This window comes from Hippocampus guttulatus, chromosome 14, assembly GCF_054856545.1.
Source record: "Hippocampus guttulatus isolate MCC_2025c chromosome 14, RoL_Hgut_1.0, whole genome shotgun sequence".
In the NCBI taxonomy this organism is placed as follows: Eukaryota; Metazoa; Chordata; class Actinopteri; order Syngnathiformes; family Syngnathidae; genus Hippocampus; species Hippocampus guttulatus.
Window position 1 is genome coordinate 6,465,753 of NC_141274.1, and position 15,244 is coordinate 6,480,996.

At 49.1% G+C, this 15,244-nt stretch overlaps 2 protein-coding genes across 4 annotated transcripts; one reads left to right on the top strand and one right to left on the bottom strand.

Annotated features, from left to right (window-relative positions):
• The first annotated feature begins 249 nt into the window (after positions 1-249).
• ubtfl (upstream binding transcription factor, like) lies at positions 250-8,349 on the top strand. The gene is made up of 20 exons (XM_086129543.1): positions 250-951; positions 2,015-2,109; positions 2,188-2,363; positions 2,740-2,823; positions 3,412-3,567; positions 3,647-3,711; positions 3,775-3,895; positions 4,127-4,237; positions 4,324-4,451; positions 4,593-4,734; positions 4,815-4,856; positions 5,627-5,740; positions 5,891-6,034; positions 6,113-6,223; positions 6,674-6,744; positions 6,827-7,016; positions 7,100-7,147; positions 7,653-7,784; positions 7,851-7,976; positions 8,175-8,349. Exons 2-20 carry the CDS (start codon positions 2,052-2,054, stop codon positions 8,226-8,228), a joined length of 2,073 nt encoding a protein of 690 aa, XP_085985669.1. The 5' UTR covers positions 250-951; positions 2,015-2,051; the 3' UTR covers positions 8,229-8,349.
• Positions 8,350-8,385: 36 nt separating this feature from the next.
• fastk (Fas-activated serine/threonine kinase) lies at positions 8,386-15,153 on the bottom strand. 3 transcript variants are annotated; one of them, XM_086129542.1, is made up of 11 exons: positions 14,877-15,153; positions 13,143-13,833; positions 12,647-12,953; positions 12,244-12,431; positions 11,797-11,945; positions 11,506-11,693; positions 11,277-11,432; positions 10,337-10,428; positions 9,675-10,263; positions 8,811-8,925; positions 8,386-8,736 (listed from the first exon to the last, which is right to left on the bottom strand). In XM_086129542.1, exons 2-11 carry the CDS (start codon positions 13,792-13,794, stop codon positions 8,650-8,652), a joined length of 2,523 nt encoding a protein of 840 aa, XP_085985668.1. In that variant the 5' UTR covers positions 13,795-13,833; positions 14,877-15,153; the 3' UTR covers positions 8,386-8,649. The 3 variants fall into 3 exon arrangements, with proteins under 3 accessions (XP_085985668.1, XP_085985666.1, XP_085985667.1); XM_086129540.1 differs by having other exon boundaries at positions 11,277-11,436; positions 11,506-11,722; XM_086129541.1 differs by having other exon boundaries at positions 11,277-11,436; positions 11,506-11,722; positions 15,081-15,129.
• Between the last annotated feature and the right edge of the window lie 91 nt (positions 15,154-15,244).

Genomic DNA, 15,244 nt, shown 5'->3' on the forward strand with positions numbered 1-15,244 from the left:
TGTGACGGTGTTTTGATGGACTGAGGAGCAATTTGGAAATAATCCCTCGTCTTTATTCTCGAATAATCTTTCGTCTTTATTTTTGATCCTTGGTGATATCTGACTTTGTGTGGGAAAATTCTAATAGGTTCCTTTTTGTGCTATCGCCGAATGCAGTCTGTCAAGTTAGGAGCGCGGTGACGGAACATATTTTTAGGCAGCTGTGGAGTTCCTCCACGCCAGCAGGGGGCGTTGAATACAGAGAGACGAAAGCCGTGGTGACATCCGAGGGGTTGATTTCACGCAACATTCTCGTCTACTTTCGCCTTGTCCACGGTTGTAGTTTGTACTTTGATACTTTGATGTGCCGGCGGCTCGGAGAGCGGAAGCCGGATAGGACAGCCCGGAGGCCGGAGAGCCGGGAGGCCAGCAGGCGGCAGGGAGGCTGAGGCATGCAAGCGCAGGCGGCCGGTGGGTTTCCCCGCATCGGGGAGATGGCACTCGAATGCGAAGGTCCGAGGTCCCGGAGGTCCGAGGTCCCACTGGTCCTCGGGATGGCCGACGCTGTCATCGGTCTTACCGGACTGGAGCCTCCAAGCGAGCGGCCGTCAACGGGTGTTTTCGTCGCGCCAGCCCTGCCGGTCGGCGCTCGCCATGGGGCCCAAAAGTTGCCTTTTTGTTGAAATGAAAAGGAAACAAGTTCCAATGTGCTGCGAGGGCCCTCGAGCGGGTATGGAGTCGGTAGCGCGCGCTGCCTTTCTCCGCCTCGTCTTCATGTTTGGCCGCGGAGGTCCTCCCCCTGCGGCGCTGGGCGGAGTTTCATCCCGGACCAGACGCTCCTTTTGTCGGATCGCTTTCGACCTGACTCCCCGGGGCTTCGGACACAAAGAAAGGCCACTTTGGATGCGAACGCGGCCACAGAATCACCACGCAGTGTCTACGAGCGTGCAGAGTGGCCCCCGGAACCGCGAGGTGAGTCCAAAGTGGACTTTTTGTCCACTCCGGAGCGTTTTGGGCCTGCTTGCTGCTAGGCGCCGTCTTGTCTTCTCTTCTCTTCATGGCGGCCTCTCGGTGAAGGCTTGTTGGCTCTAGCTTTGCCGCGCCTGGCGCCTCTCACTCAGCCGCCGCCTGCACCGTCGCGACCGCAAGCGCCACCAGAACCGCAACCAGACGACAAATGAACGAAATATGAGCGATAGATAGACATTTTGCATATTTTTTTGTTCCTAATAAACGTGCCATCCCGCCTTTTCCCCTTCTTCTTCTTCTTTGTGGCACACGTGATTCACTCCACATCGCGACCTTTTTTAATGTGGTCTTTTTGACCCGTTTCCCTCTCGGTTTGCTTCTTTCGGTGTGTCCAAACAAAGGTTCGGGCGGCTTGTGTTGGTGCCAGCCAGCGGAGGCTGAGTGCTGCTGACTCCTGCCGGAGAGCACGCGCCATTTCCGGCCGTCCCGCCACCTGACTACGTCATCATTCGTGGCCAACATGGACATATTTTCGGCCGTGTCCGAATGTGCAGACTATTCCCTCTTTAGCGCACTCTTTGGGGTTACGCCATTTCGTAGGGGTGTCCAAATGTCCAAGAGAAGATAGATGCGGGGGATCTCATAATTACCCACAATGCACTTGGAAAAGTGAGCATCTTTGGTCACCCAACAGGTTTATATAGACCACAATGCAATGCGAACAGGAAAACAACATCGTGCACGCGCCAATATCGAAGCTAGACAGTAACTGACCACGGAAATACTTTGATTTATTTAATTAAAAGAATATACAACAAAGGAAATATGACAGTAAAAAGTTTGTATTCACAATAAGTAGTCGCGCCACTGCATCATGAGAGGTATTGCCAATCCGAATGAGCTGTCTGTGTGGAATGGCCACTTCAACTTGTGGCCCGAGATAGTTCCTGAAATGTCCAGTCAATATCCCTTGGTTTTAGAAGAGGTAACGATAAGGGAATGAACAACTATTTTCTTTTAACAAATGTTCACTCAACATTTTTGTTTGTGTGTGTGTGTGGTCAAGTGGAGGAGGTGGAGTCATCTGTACCAGACGCTGTGCGATGAACGGCAGCGGCGGCGTCTCTGCGCCTCCGAGTGGCAGACTGAAGATCATCACAGGTAAGCAACCGCATTTGTCCCGATGACAACGCAGATGATATTTGTCACCGTGACGCCTGCGATTGTACACACATGCAGACGAGTGGCGTCAGGAGGATTGTCTGACCCTGCTGGAGAGAATTCGCAGCCTCCTTCCCGACAGCGACGCCATGAAGTACAAAACCACAGAGTCACACTTCGACTGGGACAAAGTCGGCTTTGGAAGCTTCACAGGAGAAATGTGTCGGCAGAAGTGGAGCAAAGTGTCCACTGAGGTAGGTCCTCTTCATCCTTGTTTTATTGTTGCTGTAGTTTATTCGTTTACTTTGCGATTATTACGTTCCCCCCCTCCCCCCAACGCCCTTTAAATCAGGATGGTTACATTGTGTAACATTGACCAATCCCGTGTTAAAGATAGCATCTTTCTTGCTCGCTCAATGTTGCCTTCTGTTCCTTTTAATTATTTAGGCGCGACTTTTAGTTTGGACTCAGCCTGCTGTCCTGATTTCGAGCAGCCCCAAACGGGTGGTCGGCACAGAATCACATGAGGCTGTCACTCTATGATGTGTTAGCTTGTGTGTTCAGATTTTTGAAGTAATTCTGACGTCATTAAAAAAAATAATAATCCCAAGGTCGCCCTTGCATCTTCAGGTGCGCAAGTACAGAACCATGACAGAGCTCATCCTGGATGCCATTGAGTTTGTGAAAAATCCTTACAAAGGCAAGAAACTCAAGGTCAGTCTCACTTTGCTTTTTTGGAGGGGCTGGAACTAACCATCCTCTTAATAATCGATTTATCTATCAATCAGATAATTTTTTCCCCCCAAATTGATAGTGCAGAAAATGCACAAACATAAATTGACGATGAGTCTCTTTCTGGTTTCAGAAAATCGGCAAAACATTTTTTTTTCCACGATAAAAGCCGATGTTTGCAAATGTCTTGTGAAAAAAAAGTCCAAATCCATTTCGCATCATGGATGTTGACTCAAGACTGAGAAATTGTGTTGAAACTGTGAAATTTGATGTAGTTGAACAATTTGAACTTGATAAATCTCTCCAAAAGATTAGTTGATTATCAAAAGCGTTGTCAATCATTTTGCTTGATAATGTCAAATGTGCGGCATTTGACATCACGGTTGCCAAGTGGTTTGCACATCTGCACCACAGGTTAGGCTTTAGGATTTGAATCTGGTCTCTAGGCTTCCTGTGTGGAGTTCACATGTTTGCCAGAGTACCTGGGGGAAAAAAAAACTCTCGGGGCACTCCGGTTTCCTCCTACATTCGAAAAACATGTTCCTGTTGTGATTTGTGGCCTCGCACCAGACTCATCCCGATTTCCCCAAGAAGCCCTTGACGCCGTACTTCCGCTTTTTCATGGAGAAACGAGCCAAGTATGCCAAAATCCACCCGGAGATGAGCAACTTGGACCTGACCAAGATTCTGTCCAAGAAGTACAAGGAGCTGCCCGACAAGAAGAAGGTCAGCATGCATCCCAACCATCCCAACAAAATGCAACAGCCTGAGAAATAATGCGCGTTGGTTTGTTTTGTCGTTTTAGCAAAAATACGTGGCAGAGTTCCAGAACGAGAAAGGAGCGTTTGAGAAGAACATGGCTCGATTCAAGTACGGCAAAGGAAAAATGTGATGTTGCGCTGGCACTTGTTGACTGTTACCTTGCTGTCGCAGACATGATCATCCCGAGCTGATGGAGGAGAGGAAAAAGTCCGACCTACCCGAGAAACCCAAAACTCCTCAGCAGCTTTGGTACAACCATGAGAAGAAGACCTACATGAAGATGCACCCTGAGGTCAAGACTGGGATGAGCAATAGGGCCCGACCAATGTAGATTTTTTTTAGACCGATGCCATTTCCGTATCGCCCAGGGGAAAAAAAATCCAATAATGTTTAATTGGCTGATTAATTTAAAACCAATATAATGAATGAAATAAAACTTTTACAATCATTTTTTTAAAGTGGTTGGGCTCTAATTAGGACGATGCAGATGATGGTGATGATAAAGGTTCTGCTTTGTTTCCAGGTCAGTCCAAAGGAGCTGAAGGAGGTGTTGAGGAGACAATGGTCGCAGCTGTCAGACAAGCGAAGACTCAAGTGGATCAGCAAAGCTTTGGAGCTCCAGAAGGAATACGAGGTAATGCAACACAACAACAACAACAACAGCAGCAAGAAGAAGAAGAAGAGTGCTTTGACCCTTTGTGTGTGTGCGTGCATGTTCAGGACAGCATGCGAGCATATCACGAAGCTCACCCAGACGTCAGCTCGGACGATCACGTCCGCTCCGTCCTCACCAAAGCAGAAAGACAACTCAAGGACAAATTTGATGGACGGCCAACTAAACCCCCTCCGTGAGTTCCCCCCACTGTCATTGTTACTGTCATTTGCTTTCTCCATGGTAAAATGGATTAAAAATCTGTTGTTGTTGTTCCCCCCATGAGATTTTCTTTAGCATCCTCATTGGTTGTGATGTTTTTTTTTTTTTGTGACAGTAACGGCTACTCGCTATATTGCGCCGAGCTGATGGTGAACATGAAGGATGTGCCAAGCACAGAGCGCATGGTTTTGTGCAGCAAACGCTGGAAGATGATGACCCAGAAGGAGAAGGACATGTTTCAGAAGCGCTGCGAGCAGGTTTGGAAGCGCCTCCCCACTCGCTGTTGCTACAGCGGCCAATATAGTTGTTTGACCTTACCGCTGGTGTTTTTCCTCAGAGGAAGAAGCAATATGACGTGGACCTGCAGCGGTTTCTGGAGGTAGGTCTCTCTCTATCTTGCCTAGACAAACAGATGTGTGTGTACGGTGATCCCTCGCTATTTCGCGGTTCGTTTATCGCGGCCTCGGTGCATCGCAGATTTTTTATATTTTTACATATTCGTTTAAAAAAAAAGTGAAAATGCCGCAAAAAGCCAGCAAAAGGTCCGTTAGAGGCAGTGTAAGTCAGCAAAACAACAGCGAGTCACTTAGAGCAACATATACAGTACTACATGTATTTGTTTACTGTATTTCGTTATTCATACACGAACCTAACATGCATGTATACCATTAAATTTGGCCTTATAAATATTATTTACACTCGTACACATGTACATATACCTATACGGGGGGGGGTTCACTACTTCGCGGATTTTCGTCTATCGCGGGTGGTTTCGGTCCCCATTAACTGCGATAAACAAGGGATTACTGTATTCATATTTTGAAGGGAAACCCAAATGTCGTCTGCATACAACAAAAACAGGAATTGAGCTTGTCGTGCCAATACTTTGGGGAGTGGAGTGTCATCATAGCTCTCCCTGGCATCTTTATCGAATTGATCAACCTTTTTTGCGGGGGGGGGGGGTGCAATTTGCCACTCATAAATTCCTGTCATCGCTGCACCCAAGCTCATTTCAAATGAAATTTCCACAAGAAGAGAACACGGTTCAGTAGCACAGGCAATGTTTGCTTGCGGTGTCATAGTCATATTGTCATGAAAAATGGCAATGGTTTTATCGTGATGTTCGATTGTTGGGCGCATGTTTCGCAGAGCCTTCCTGAAGAGGAACGAGACCGAGTTGTAAGCGAAGAAAAACTGGGTGGAGCTCGGGTTCCGGTTGGCGCCGTCTCCAGTCCGCACAGGGCCAAGTCACCACCCGTCAAGGTCCAAAACTTTGCTTTCCTATTCTGTAGAGGACTTTGTTTTTGTGATCTCATCCTGGTTTGGTTTTGTTTGTTGGAGTGGAAGCTTCTGGTGTGTTGGGATGGGAAAGCATGCGATCACATGACCCCAACATACTTGCCCCACCCTTAGGAGGATGAGCCTGAGCTTTGGGCCCCGCAGGGTGCCAGGGAGCGGCGCGACTCCAAGAAGAGCGGCAAGCTTCCCGAGACCCCCAAGACGGCCGAGGAAATGTGGCAGCACAGCGTCGCCGGGGACTTTCTGAGCAAATGCAGAGTGCGTGCTCTCAACGGTTGATGAGGCAGTGGCATGGCTGCCTTTACAGTAAAAGCTTGTTTTTGTCTGGCGGCGCAGAGCGACCGCAGGCGAGCGCAAACGGCCATGGAGGACACGTGGAAGTCCATGGAGAAGAAAGAGAAGATCCCCTGGATTAAGAAGGCAGCCGAGGACCAGAAGAGATACGAGGTGCCTTTCCTTTAACTTGGTCACTTAAGATACGTACATAGTTCCCTAAAATGGCCGCTCCAAATTCAAATTTGTTTGTGGTCTCACCGTATCACAGATGTTTGGTTTTCCCACGCAGACTCTTGCTGTAGACTTAGATACCAGAAAGTGATGCGACTAATTATTAGTTTCATAATCCATTTATCTGTCTGTATTATTATTATTATTTTTTGATTGATGAATGAATTGGATGACAAATTCCATCCTTTTCTTCAAAAACTGACATTATTTTAAATTGTCAGTTTCAGAAAATGCCCAAACATGAATTCAGTATGATTCAATGCCGTGGTCTGTAACGCCCGTCCAAAAACCTTCGGCAAAAATGATGACCATTGGTTTCCAAAGAGCACTAGGAAGGGCAGCCGTGGCGTCACACCGGCTGATGATGTCACGCTTTGTCACATCACACAGAGGGAGCTGTTGGACAGGAGGCCGAGTCAAAAGAAGCCCAAGTTTGACGGAGAACCAAAGAAACCTCCGGTGTGAGTGCACAGGAAGGGGGGAGGGGTCTGTCCCTCTTCAGCGCCGAGCCCCCGTCAACCTACCGGCCTTGTTGTCCAATAGGAGCGGCTATCAAATGTTCTCTCAAGAGCTCCTGACCAACGGGGAGCTGAACCACTTCAGCCTGAAGGAGCGAATGGTGGAGATTGGCAAACGCTGGCACACGCTGACTGCAAACCAGAAAGACGCCTACAAGAAACACGTGGACGCCACACAGGCGCGATACCGTGCGCTGCTGGAGGCGTGGCTTAAGGTACCGCAGACCCGTTTGGCCCGGTGAAGCTTGGTTGGCCGACCGACAGAGGAACCCATCAATAACCGCATGCCGCCGCTTAGTCTTTGTCTCCGCAGGATCGCGCCGCCTATAAGGAATTCTCCTCCTCGGTGAGTCGATAAATTCCCAACTTTATGTCTTGCCACTTGTTTCATACATCCTCCTCAATGGTCTGATCTGTCGCATTTCAAAGCTGCCCGTCTGCCCACACTCGTTCAACTTGTAAACTCTTCATCTCGCACCCATTGCCGGTGGCCACAAGCGTACCGCAGGGTTCTGTCATGGGGCCCCTTCTTTTTATCACATATCAGCATTTCTTGCCTCATAGATTGACCTGCTGAATTTCAATTTTTGTTCAAGTCAACCGCAATAAAACTTTATTCAACCTTCTTAATTGCCATACGCAATTTTCCCCGTTTTCCCCTCTGTTCTGCTCAAGTTTCAGAGTGTGGGTGTTGCCTTACATTTCAGGCTGTCATAATCAACTCGAAATACCATATAATAGAAAAAGATTTAATGAAAAGCAGCAGTGTAGTCTTTTTTCCCCTCAATTTGCAATTGGCTGAGGTTCTATGTACACTGTTAATTGTTTTGTTTTGTTTGACCATGTCACAGAAGCGTCGCAATACGTCAAAAGCGAGCAGTAGCCCACCCCCTAAACTGCTGGTAACGGCCAAGGGCAAAGCGACGGCCTCCAAGATCGCGCCCCCTGCCATGGCCAAACGGGCGATGGCATACCGAGCCAAGGTAACGCTCGGCGGGTTAGCCATCAAGCTCACCCATCAATTGCTGACGGGTCGCTTGTGTTCACAGCAGGATGTGGTGTCCGACTCGGAAGACGATAAGAGCGACTCGTCGGATGACGACGATGACGAGGATGAGGATGAGGAAGAGGAAGAGGAAGATGAGACATCTGGAAGCAGTGACAGCGAAGACGAGGTAATCTTTCTGATGTTTCATAGACTTCTAATCATGACGTGACATCTGGTAAAAATACCCAATACTTTTACTCCTCAAGTACATTTTAGAGCCTGTACTTTTTTGCCAGAATCATTATTTGAATGTGTACTTTTACAAAAGCAATTGCACTTTATGACTCAAGTATAGAATGTGAGTATGTTTTCCATCTCTTCTCAGCAAGACGAGGACGAAGATCAGACGTCTTCTGACCAATCCAGTGACTCAGACTAGCTCTGGCTCCTCGTTGGGATGGGGCTCTTTTGATCAGACAGGTGGGTGGGGTTTGTACAGGAACGGGAAGGTATGTGCCTGAAAAACGGGATTAAGAAATAAAAGCACTTTTTTCCTTTGATCTTATTATCGTCTATGACAACATCTCAGGCCAAGGTCATGTGACAAGACCAAATTTATTGAATATAAACAATGCATTGCTTGATAAATAATCTGACCTTTCACCCCATCCATTAGCCATCATCCCTTGCTGCCATACACTTAAAAAAAAAAAAAAATCAAAACATGCGCTGTTACCCTGGACCACATGCACACATTATTCAACGTGCCGTCAACCTTTTGTCACATTGCCAAAAAACCTTTAACCAGCTGGAAACAATCCAAAAAAAGCAACAAAGCCAAAAGCATTGTTGGCTGCACATCACGGCGGTATGTCGTAGAGTTTGGCGCGAAGATACGTCTTGACCTCCTCGATGCCGTTCAACTTCTCTAGCTCGTGGTAGGGCAGCTGCACCACATCACATGACATGTCAGTCTCCCTTAGCATCAACATGAGTATTCTTAGCGCAGCTGGCGTCATACCTGAAGGATGGCATAGCCCAGCAGCTTCAGGTGGCGGTCCCTCATCGCGCGAGAGCCCACCAGGACGCTGGAGTTGTGGCAGTAGTGCCACTTGTCGTTCACAGAGATCACCAACCTGAATGGGGACAGGCCGGCACGTCATGCTTGATGGCAGTGACACAAAAGGCAGCAAATAAATAAATAAAACCCCATCTAGAAATTAGGGAGTGCTCAATTCATCATTTCAGCCCTCGAGTCCCTTTGTAGATTTGAGAATCAGGGAAAAGTGATTTCTTCTGAACGCAATCGGTAATCATTCCAGACTCCCAAACTGTTGGATAGAAAAGTTGGCAGTCCAATGAAAAATAGGTTTTGAACACAAAAACAATGTGACTGCTGTGGTATCGTTACATCAGCTCATGGGCTCGGTACATCAAATTCTGGCTCCGTCTTCTTCTTAACATCTCAAAGTTAGTAACATCTTTCTAACTCCTCATTGCATTTTGAATAGTTTAAAGCTTCTTTCAAGGTATGGGTAATATATTTACAATTTGATTGGGACTCATCATAAATGTAGTCACAGATATCAAACTGGAGATTGAGAGCTACAATTCCATTGCAGTTATCCACAATTTACACATGGATCTTGGCGGCCAAAATAGGCGAGTTGTGTGATGCCAAAGCCCTTTCACACCAAAATCCTTTTGCCGACGTATGAAATGCAAATTTTGAAGAAGAATTTTGTTTTTGTGAAGCGCTCTTTTTGACATGGCTAAGCTCAATTGGGTATCTGCATCACATAGCCCGTCTAGCTGTTCAACGTAAAGGTGAGCTGGTGACAACAAAAACAATGTCATGCATGACACTAAGGCAAAGCGTACCTACCTCCTTATTTGCTTGTCTTCCTGCGGAGGATTTGTGGGCTCCGTCGCCTCCCCTTCGGCCGCGGGCACATGGCTTGATATCCCCGCCTCGTAGAAAGCTGTCCCCTGATCCGTGGGGGACCCCGCCCGCTCCTCATCCACCAGCATCTTCCCAATGGAGAACTGGAAGAGGGGGTCTCCAGCAGCAGCCACGCCCCCCGATACTGCATCCCCGGGTGGTGGTTGTCCGTCGGAGGGGGGGCTGCTGAGCGTGGAGCTGTCCTGGCTTTCCAGCGAGTGGTACTCAGCCACTGGCACGTAATATTGGGGGCCCGAGTCCGAGGGATCGCCGCTGTCCCCGATGTGAGCGCCCCCCGCCAGGGTGTACGTGTGCTGTGGCAGAAAGGCCCCGGGCTCCACAGCGCCCCCTGTGGTCTCAGCCACTCCCGCCGCCTCCCGCGCACCTGCGTCCAATGCGGCGAAGGAAGTTGACAAGTCGCCGATGTCATCAACTTCCTGTGGAGCGCACACGGGGGCCGAGCCCGGAACCGAAGGTCCGCCCGATTGGATGGGAAGAACCCGACCTGACGAGTCCATCCACAACACGAAGTCTGGACAAAAATAGCAAGACCTGAAGGTGGCTGTGCTGCGTGTACTTGATGCGTGTGGTGAGTGTGTATTTACCTATGTAGTATCCGGGTGCAAGAACTTGGTCGCGCTTGTAGTTCTCTTCTCCGAGCAGTTGCCGCAGAGCCTCGGCCACGACGCCTTTATAACTGACATGTTCACACTCTGGATCAGTACTTGCAGGCCTACTCAGTGCAACATTTGTTCTTGCAAGAATACGTTGCATGTGCTAGTATGTGGCAAAACACGATGCCATCATGAAATAAGAACAAAACAGTCATTCACCATCGTAACGGTTGGGCGAAATGGTCAAGTGACATCGAAGCGCAAGTTACGCCTAGCCTAGGATACAGATGGGCTCACCACTGACCAAGTGCGTGCACATGATGACATTACCAGCGAGACTTGGGAGTTAATGGAAAACATGTACAGTCGCTTGGCTTTTGCAAGATTCATTCTACAAAATTTGCATGCTTACCAGAGTCAACTAATAATGTTATTACTACTGTAATCGATTCATCTGCCAATTATTTTTCAGATTCATCGAAATGGATTGGGAATTTTTTTTTGTCCATTTCTATCCCTTTATTAAAAACAGGCCATCTCAAATTGGTAGGGCGGAAAAACAACACAAACATCAATTGAAGATGATTTAGTTCCTCGTTTGGTACAGAACAGCTGTTATCGGCAAAACTGTTTTCCAAAGTCAAAGCAAATTTGAAAATTTGACTGACTTAAAAAAAAAAAAACCACAATGATAACCCAGCCTGCTCACATGTATGATGACAGAAACTGTTGAGATGAAAATTGAAAGCTAAAGCCTCGAAAAAAATTTGATAATTGAGCAATTGCCTAAATCAACTCATCATTACATTTCGAGAAACGGCCTAAAAATGCCAAGTGCGTAGATGCCATGTTTTGAATGTCTTTTTTGAGAGTCACGTCTGTGTAGATTGCAGTGAATGGCTTGACTGAGTGACACGTGTGCGCGTGTTACCTGTACTTGCGGTTGACCTCATCGGCCGTGAGGGCCTGGTGGAACATGAGCACCTTGAGGTCAGGGTGCAGGCGGGGTCCTTGGTAGTGGGGGTGCTCCAGCTGCAGGGCGGCATCCAGCAAGGACAGGTAGCGGCGCACGATCAGGGCGTAGGGGCTGTCTGCGGGCATTACGAGCGTTAGTGTGGGGTCGTGGGGCTGGGGCACCGCGGCTTCGGGTTGGTACCGACTGGTGACGTTGCTGATGAAGGTGGGCGAAAAGACGCGATGCAGGACGGCGCCCGGAAAGCGGCCCAGTTGGAAGAGCGACATGAGGATGTTGACGGTGGCCAGAGGGGAGCTCAACGCTTTGGACTCCAGAACCTCCTCCAGGACTTGGAAGAACTGGTCCTCGTTGGACGGACAGTAACTCATCCTGCTGAAGGGAAACACCAGCTTCTGGATCACCTGCGCGCACACAGGGTTACATCAAGTCACGCACAAGGGTCATGGGTCAGAGGACAGCTGCCGACCCCGCCCACCTTGCTATCCAGATGCTCTGCCTTCCTGACCAAGAACTTGGCGATGGCGTCCAGTAAGGCCGTCTCCCGGAGACGATGGCGCGCCACGTACTTCGAGATAAGCGACATGGTGGCGGCACTCAGACCGTCCTCCTTCTTTGGAAGCTCATCTAAAAAAAAATTTTAAAAAACAACGGCACACATATAGGGACACGAAACAATGAAACGACTGGCCAAGCCAATTTTTGTCACTGCTATTATGCATAAAAGCACAATTTTGTGCTTGTTTTTATTGAGCATGATGAGGTTTTGGACATCCTCAACCTCACCACAATATTGCGACAATTATTGTATCATGAGGTTCATATCATGATAAAATTGTGTCGTTCCTAGAATCTAGGTTTGAAGTGGCCAATCCAGGCTGTCATTTTTGTGCAAATGTCCTGTTGCTACTTTGCGTAAACAGACCTGCCAGGCTTTTGATGAACCTCTCTTGTCTGTTCTGGTAGAAGAGGTGCGAGCTGAAGATGAACTCCAGGCTCTTGTTGTTGGCTTCCCTGGCGCAGGTTGCCAACATCTCGTCCAGCAGCGCCATCTCCTGGTCGCGCACGCCACTGACGCTGGCCAGCGTGTGTTTGACCAGACGTAGGATCTTCCTGAAAGGTGGCCGACCAGCGCAGTTAGTTCAAGGTCGCATGTCACAAGTCTCTTATTCGCAAGCCTCCCAGAACCCCGCCGTTATTGGCTAAGTCGAGGATCTCGATTGTCCTTGATGCACACTAAGGAGCAACAAGTTGGGATGGAGGAGGTTGCAAATAAAGAACTGAGACGAACCAAAAGACACTTTGATGACATCACAACAAGCCGTTACCTGTTGGCCAGCACCTGCTGGGGGTCAGGCGCTGCCTTGTCGTCACCGTCATTGTCCATCTGGGCGCTGGTGCGCCGTTTGAGGCGGTAGTAGGACAGCAGCAGGAAGAGCGTCTGCGGGTGACGCTCTCGCTCAAGGTTCTTCTCCAGAGCCAGCAGGCAGGCCTCGGTGAGCGGGTGCTGGCTACCCGGATGCAGTTTGATGCTGGAACTGAACACCATGGACACATCCTTCTGGTTGAACTGCACCAGGCGGCAGTGGCACTCGGCCTCCAGCGCCGCCACCACTGGACAGTCGCCAGGGAGTCCTGACCCCGCACAACACACAGCCGACCACGTTAGCTTCCCAAAGGAATGGCATAGTTTGGGCTAATTTACACCAATAAAAAAACTCATTTGTTTTTCCACAAAGTGTAACAACATTCACGCTTTGTGAGGAAAAAAAAATACTGTACATCCACGGCAAAACGGTATTTTATTCTGGGTTGTACACTTACCGAGCGCTGCGGCGGCATAGAGGCAGTTGACAATGCTGAAGTTGTCAAAGTTAGCGCAGTCCCTGACGATGGCATCGCACAACAACAGGAAGTCCTGCTGCTCCAAAACCTGCCGGCCGCATGCGGCCGAAGCGTCAGTGCTGTCGTTGGGCGACGGTGGGAAGGGCGCGGCCTGCAGCAACTGTGCGATCTTGTGCAGTGCGATGGCATAGTGGTTGTGGGAGATCTTGGCCGGGTTCTGGGCCAGCCAGCGCAGAACCTCGTCTGGGCGGCGCGAGCGCTCAATGAGTCGCTTCATGGTGAAGAATGTGTCGTAGCTCATCTTCTCATGGATGAAGTTCCATGTCTTTTTTTTGCCTCCTGTATGGGTGGAAAGGTGGGCGCGGGGCTGCCAATGGGGCGGCATCGGCGGCGTGGTGCCGGCCAGCGGCTGAAAGCGTGCTCCCTGGGGGACCGGGTATGGCGGTGGCGGTGGCACCCGGTAGTGATAAGGCTGAGAAGGCGGCACCTCGAGCATAGCCAGCCCTCCTCTTTTCCCAGGTTTGACTCCACCCCCTCCCCCAGCACCATATAGGCGGGTGGCGTACATGGTGGGCGATGCGGCAGTGGCGACTTGACTTAGGGCGTGCCAACTGTTGGACCAACGCAGCATGGTGCCGACGCCAGATCAACTGGATGCGCCACTGCGCTCCTATGTGGAATGACAACACTTTCTGTCACAAGGCAAGAAATGACAACACCATATTGTAACAATGCCCAGACTGTGCTTGACTCAACAGTCACATTCCTGACTCCCTAATCACTATAAAGTTTTTTTTCTATGATTTAACTATTATTTAGTTTGGGCAAAACCCACTTAAAATTTCATATTTTGTCAATAGGGAGGCGGAATGTTGTCGGATAAAAATGGGGGTATCCATTTCAGTAAATCAGACGGTGTGATGTGCATCCATGTAGTTAAAAAATGCCTGGTCAGATTATGGATTTTCAGTCCTTGATTTGGTGCCTAACACACAATTACAGAAAATATATAACTAAGGTATGGCAAAGGTTCACAAGTGGTGCAGGTTGGGCAGGTCCTGGCCAATGGTGAAGACCGTGGCTCTCCCTCTCCCCTTTTTCTCTACGCATGTGCGTGTCTTCCGGTGACGTCATCACATCCGGTATGAGACCACTAAATAACAATCCCAAGAAAGTGATAAGGGAGTGCAGTATTTGATAAATCGTTGCAGCTCTTGGCTCAACTTTACAGTGGACTGTCCAAGATATCCATGTAGCGATTTGGCAGTAGGTAATGATGAATAATTCCGATCGCGGCGAATCATTCCCTACAAAGGGATTATCAGCAGATATTTTATATGGAATGATCCAAGTACTGTGTAGAGATTAAGTAGGAGGGAATAAAGGAATACTGTAGTTCCTTAGACTGCCCTGGATGTTGTGGGCAGCTGCTTCTTCAACATCCGTCATTCAAAGTCATCAAACGTCACACCTGATGGCTGACTGTTAGCCATTAGCAGCGGCTACCAGCAGTCCCCACAACGAACAGTTAGCGCGGATGAAGCTACCGGGGGCTAACAGCGTCAACGCTGTCACAACACAACAACCGAGTTGAAAATAAAGACAAGAAAAGTCACGTTAGCTGCTAAAAGCGGCTAAACAGTTGACGCGTTAGCATCGTCAGGTCCTCGTAGTCAGTACACAAGCACAAGTCGAACCACATGCTGGCGTTACCTCATCGCTTGTCTCACAGCCGTGGCCGCTGTCAGTGCTATGTGACCGCGGAGGCAGGCTGCGGTCAGCCGTCTCATGCCTCCGCACAAGCCGCCGCGTACACCGCCTCGGCTACCCGGCATGCAACGGCTGCCTCTCGCTCGCAAACGCTCAGCGGACGCCGCCGCTCAGAGTCAGTTTCGCGTAAGTGACGTCTCAACGCACCCGAGGCACTTTTGAGTCCATTTTCTCCTTTAGTTGACTCACTTGAGAGAGGACTCGCCAAAGTTGGTGACGTCGTAAAGGAGTGCATTGTGGGGAGTGTAGTTTACCTAATTGTCAAACGAGGCTGTGATGACACAATTTCCAGCAGGGGGCGCTGCTCACTG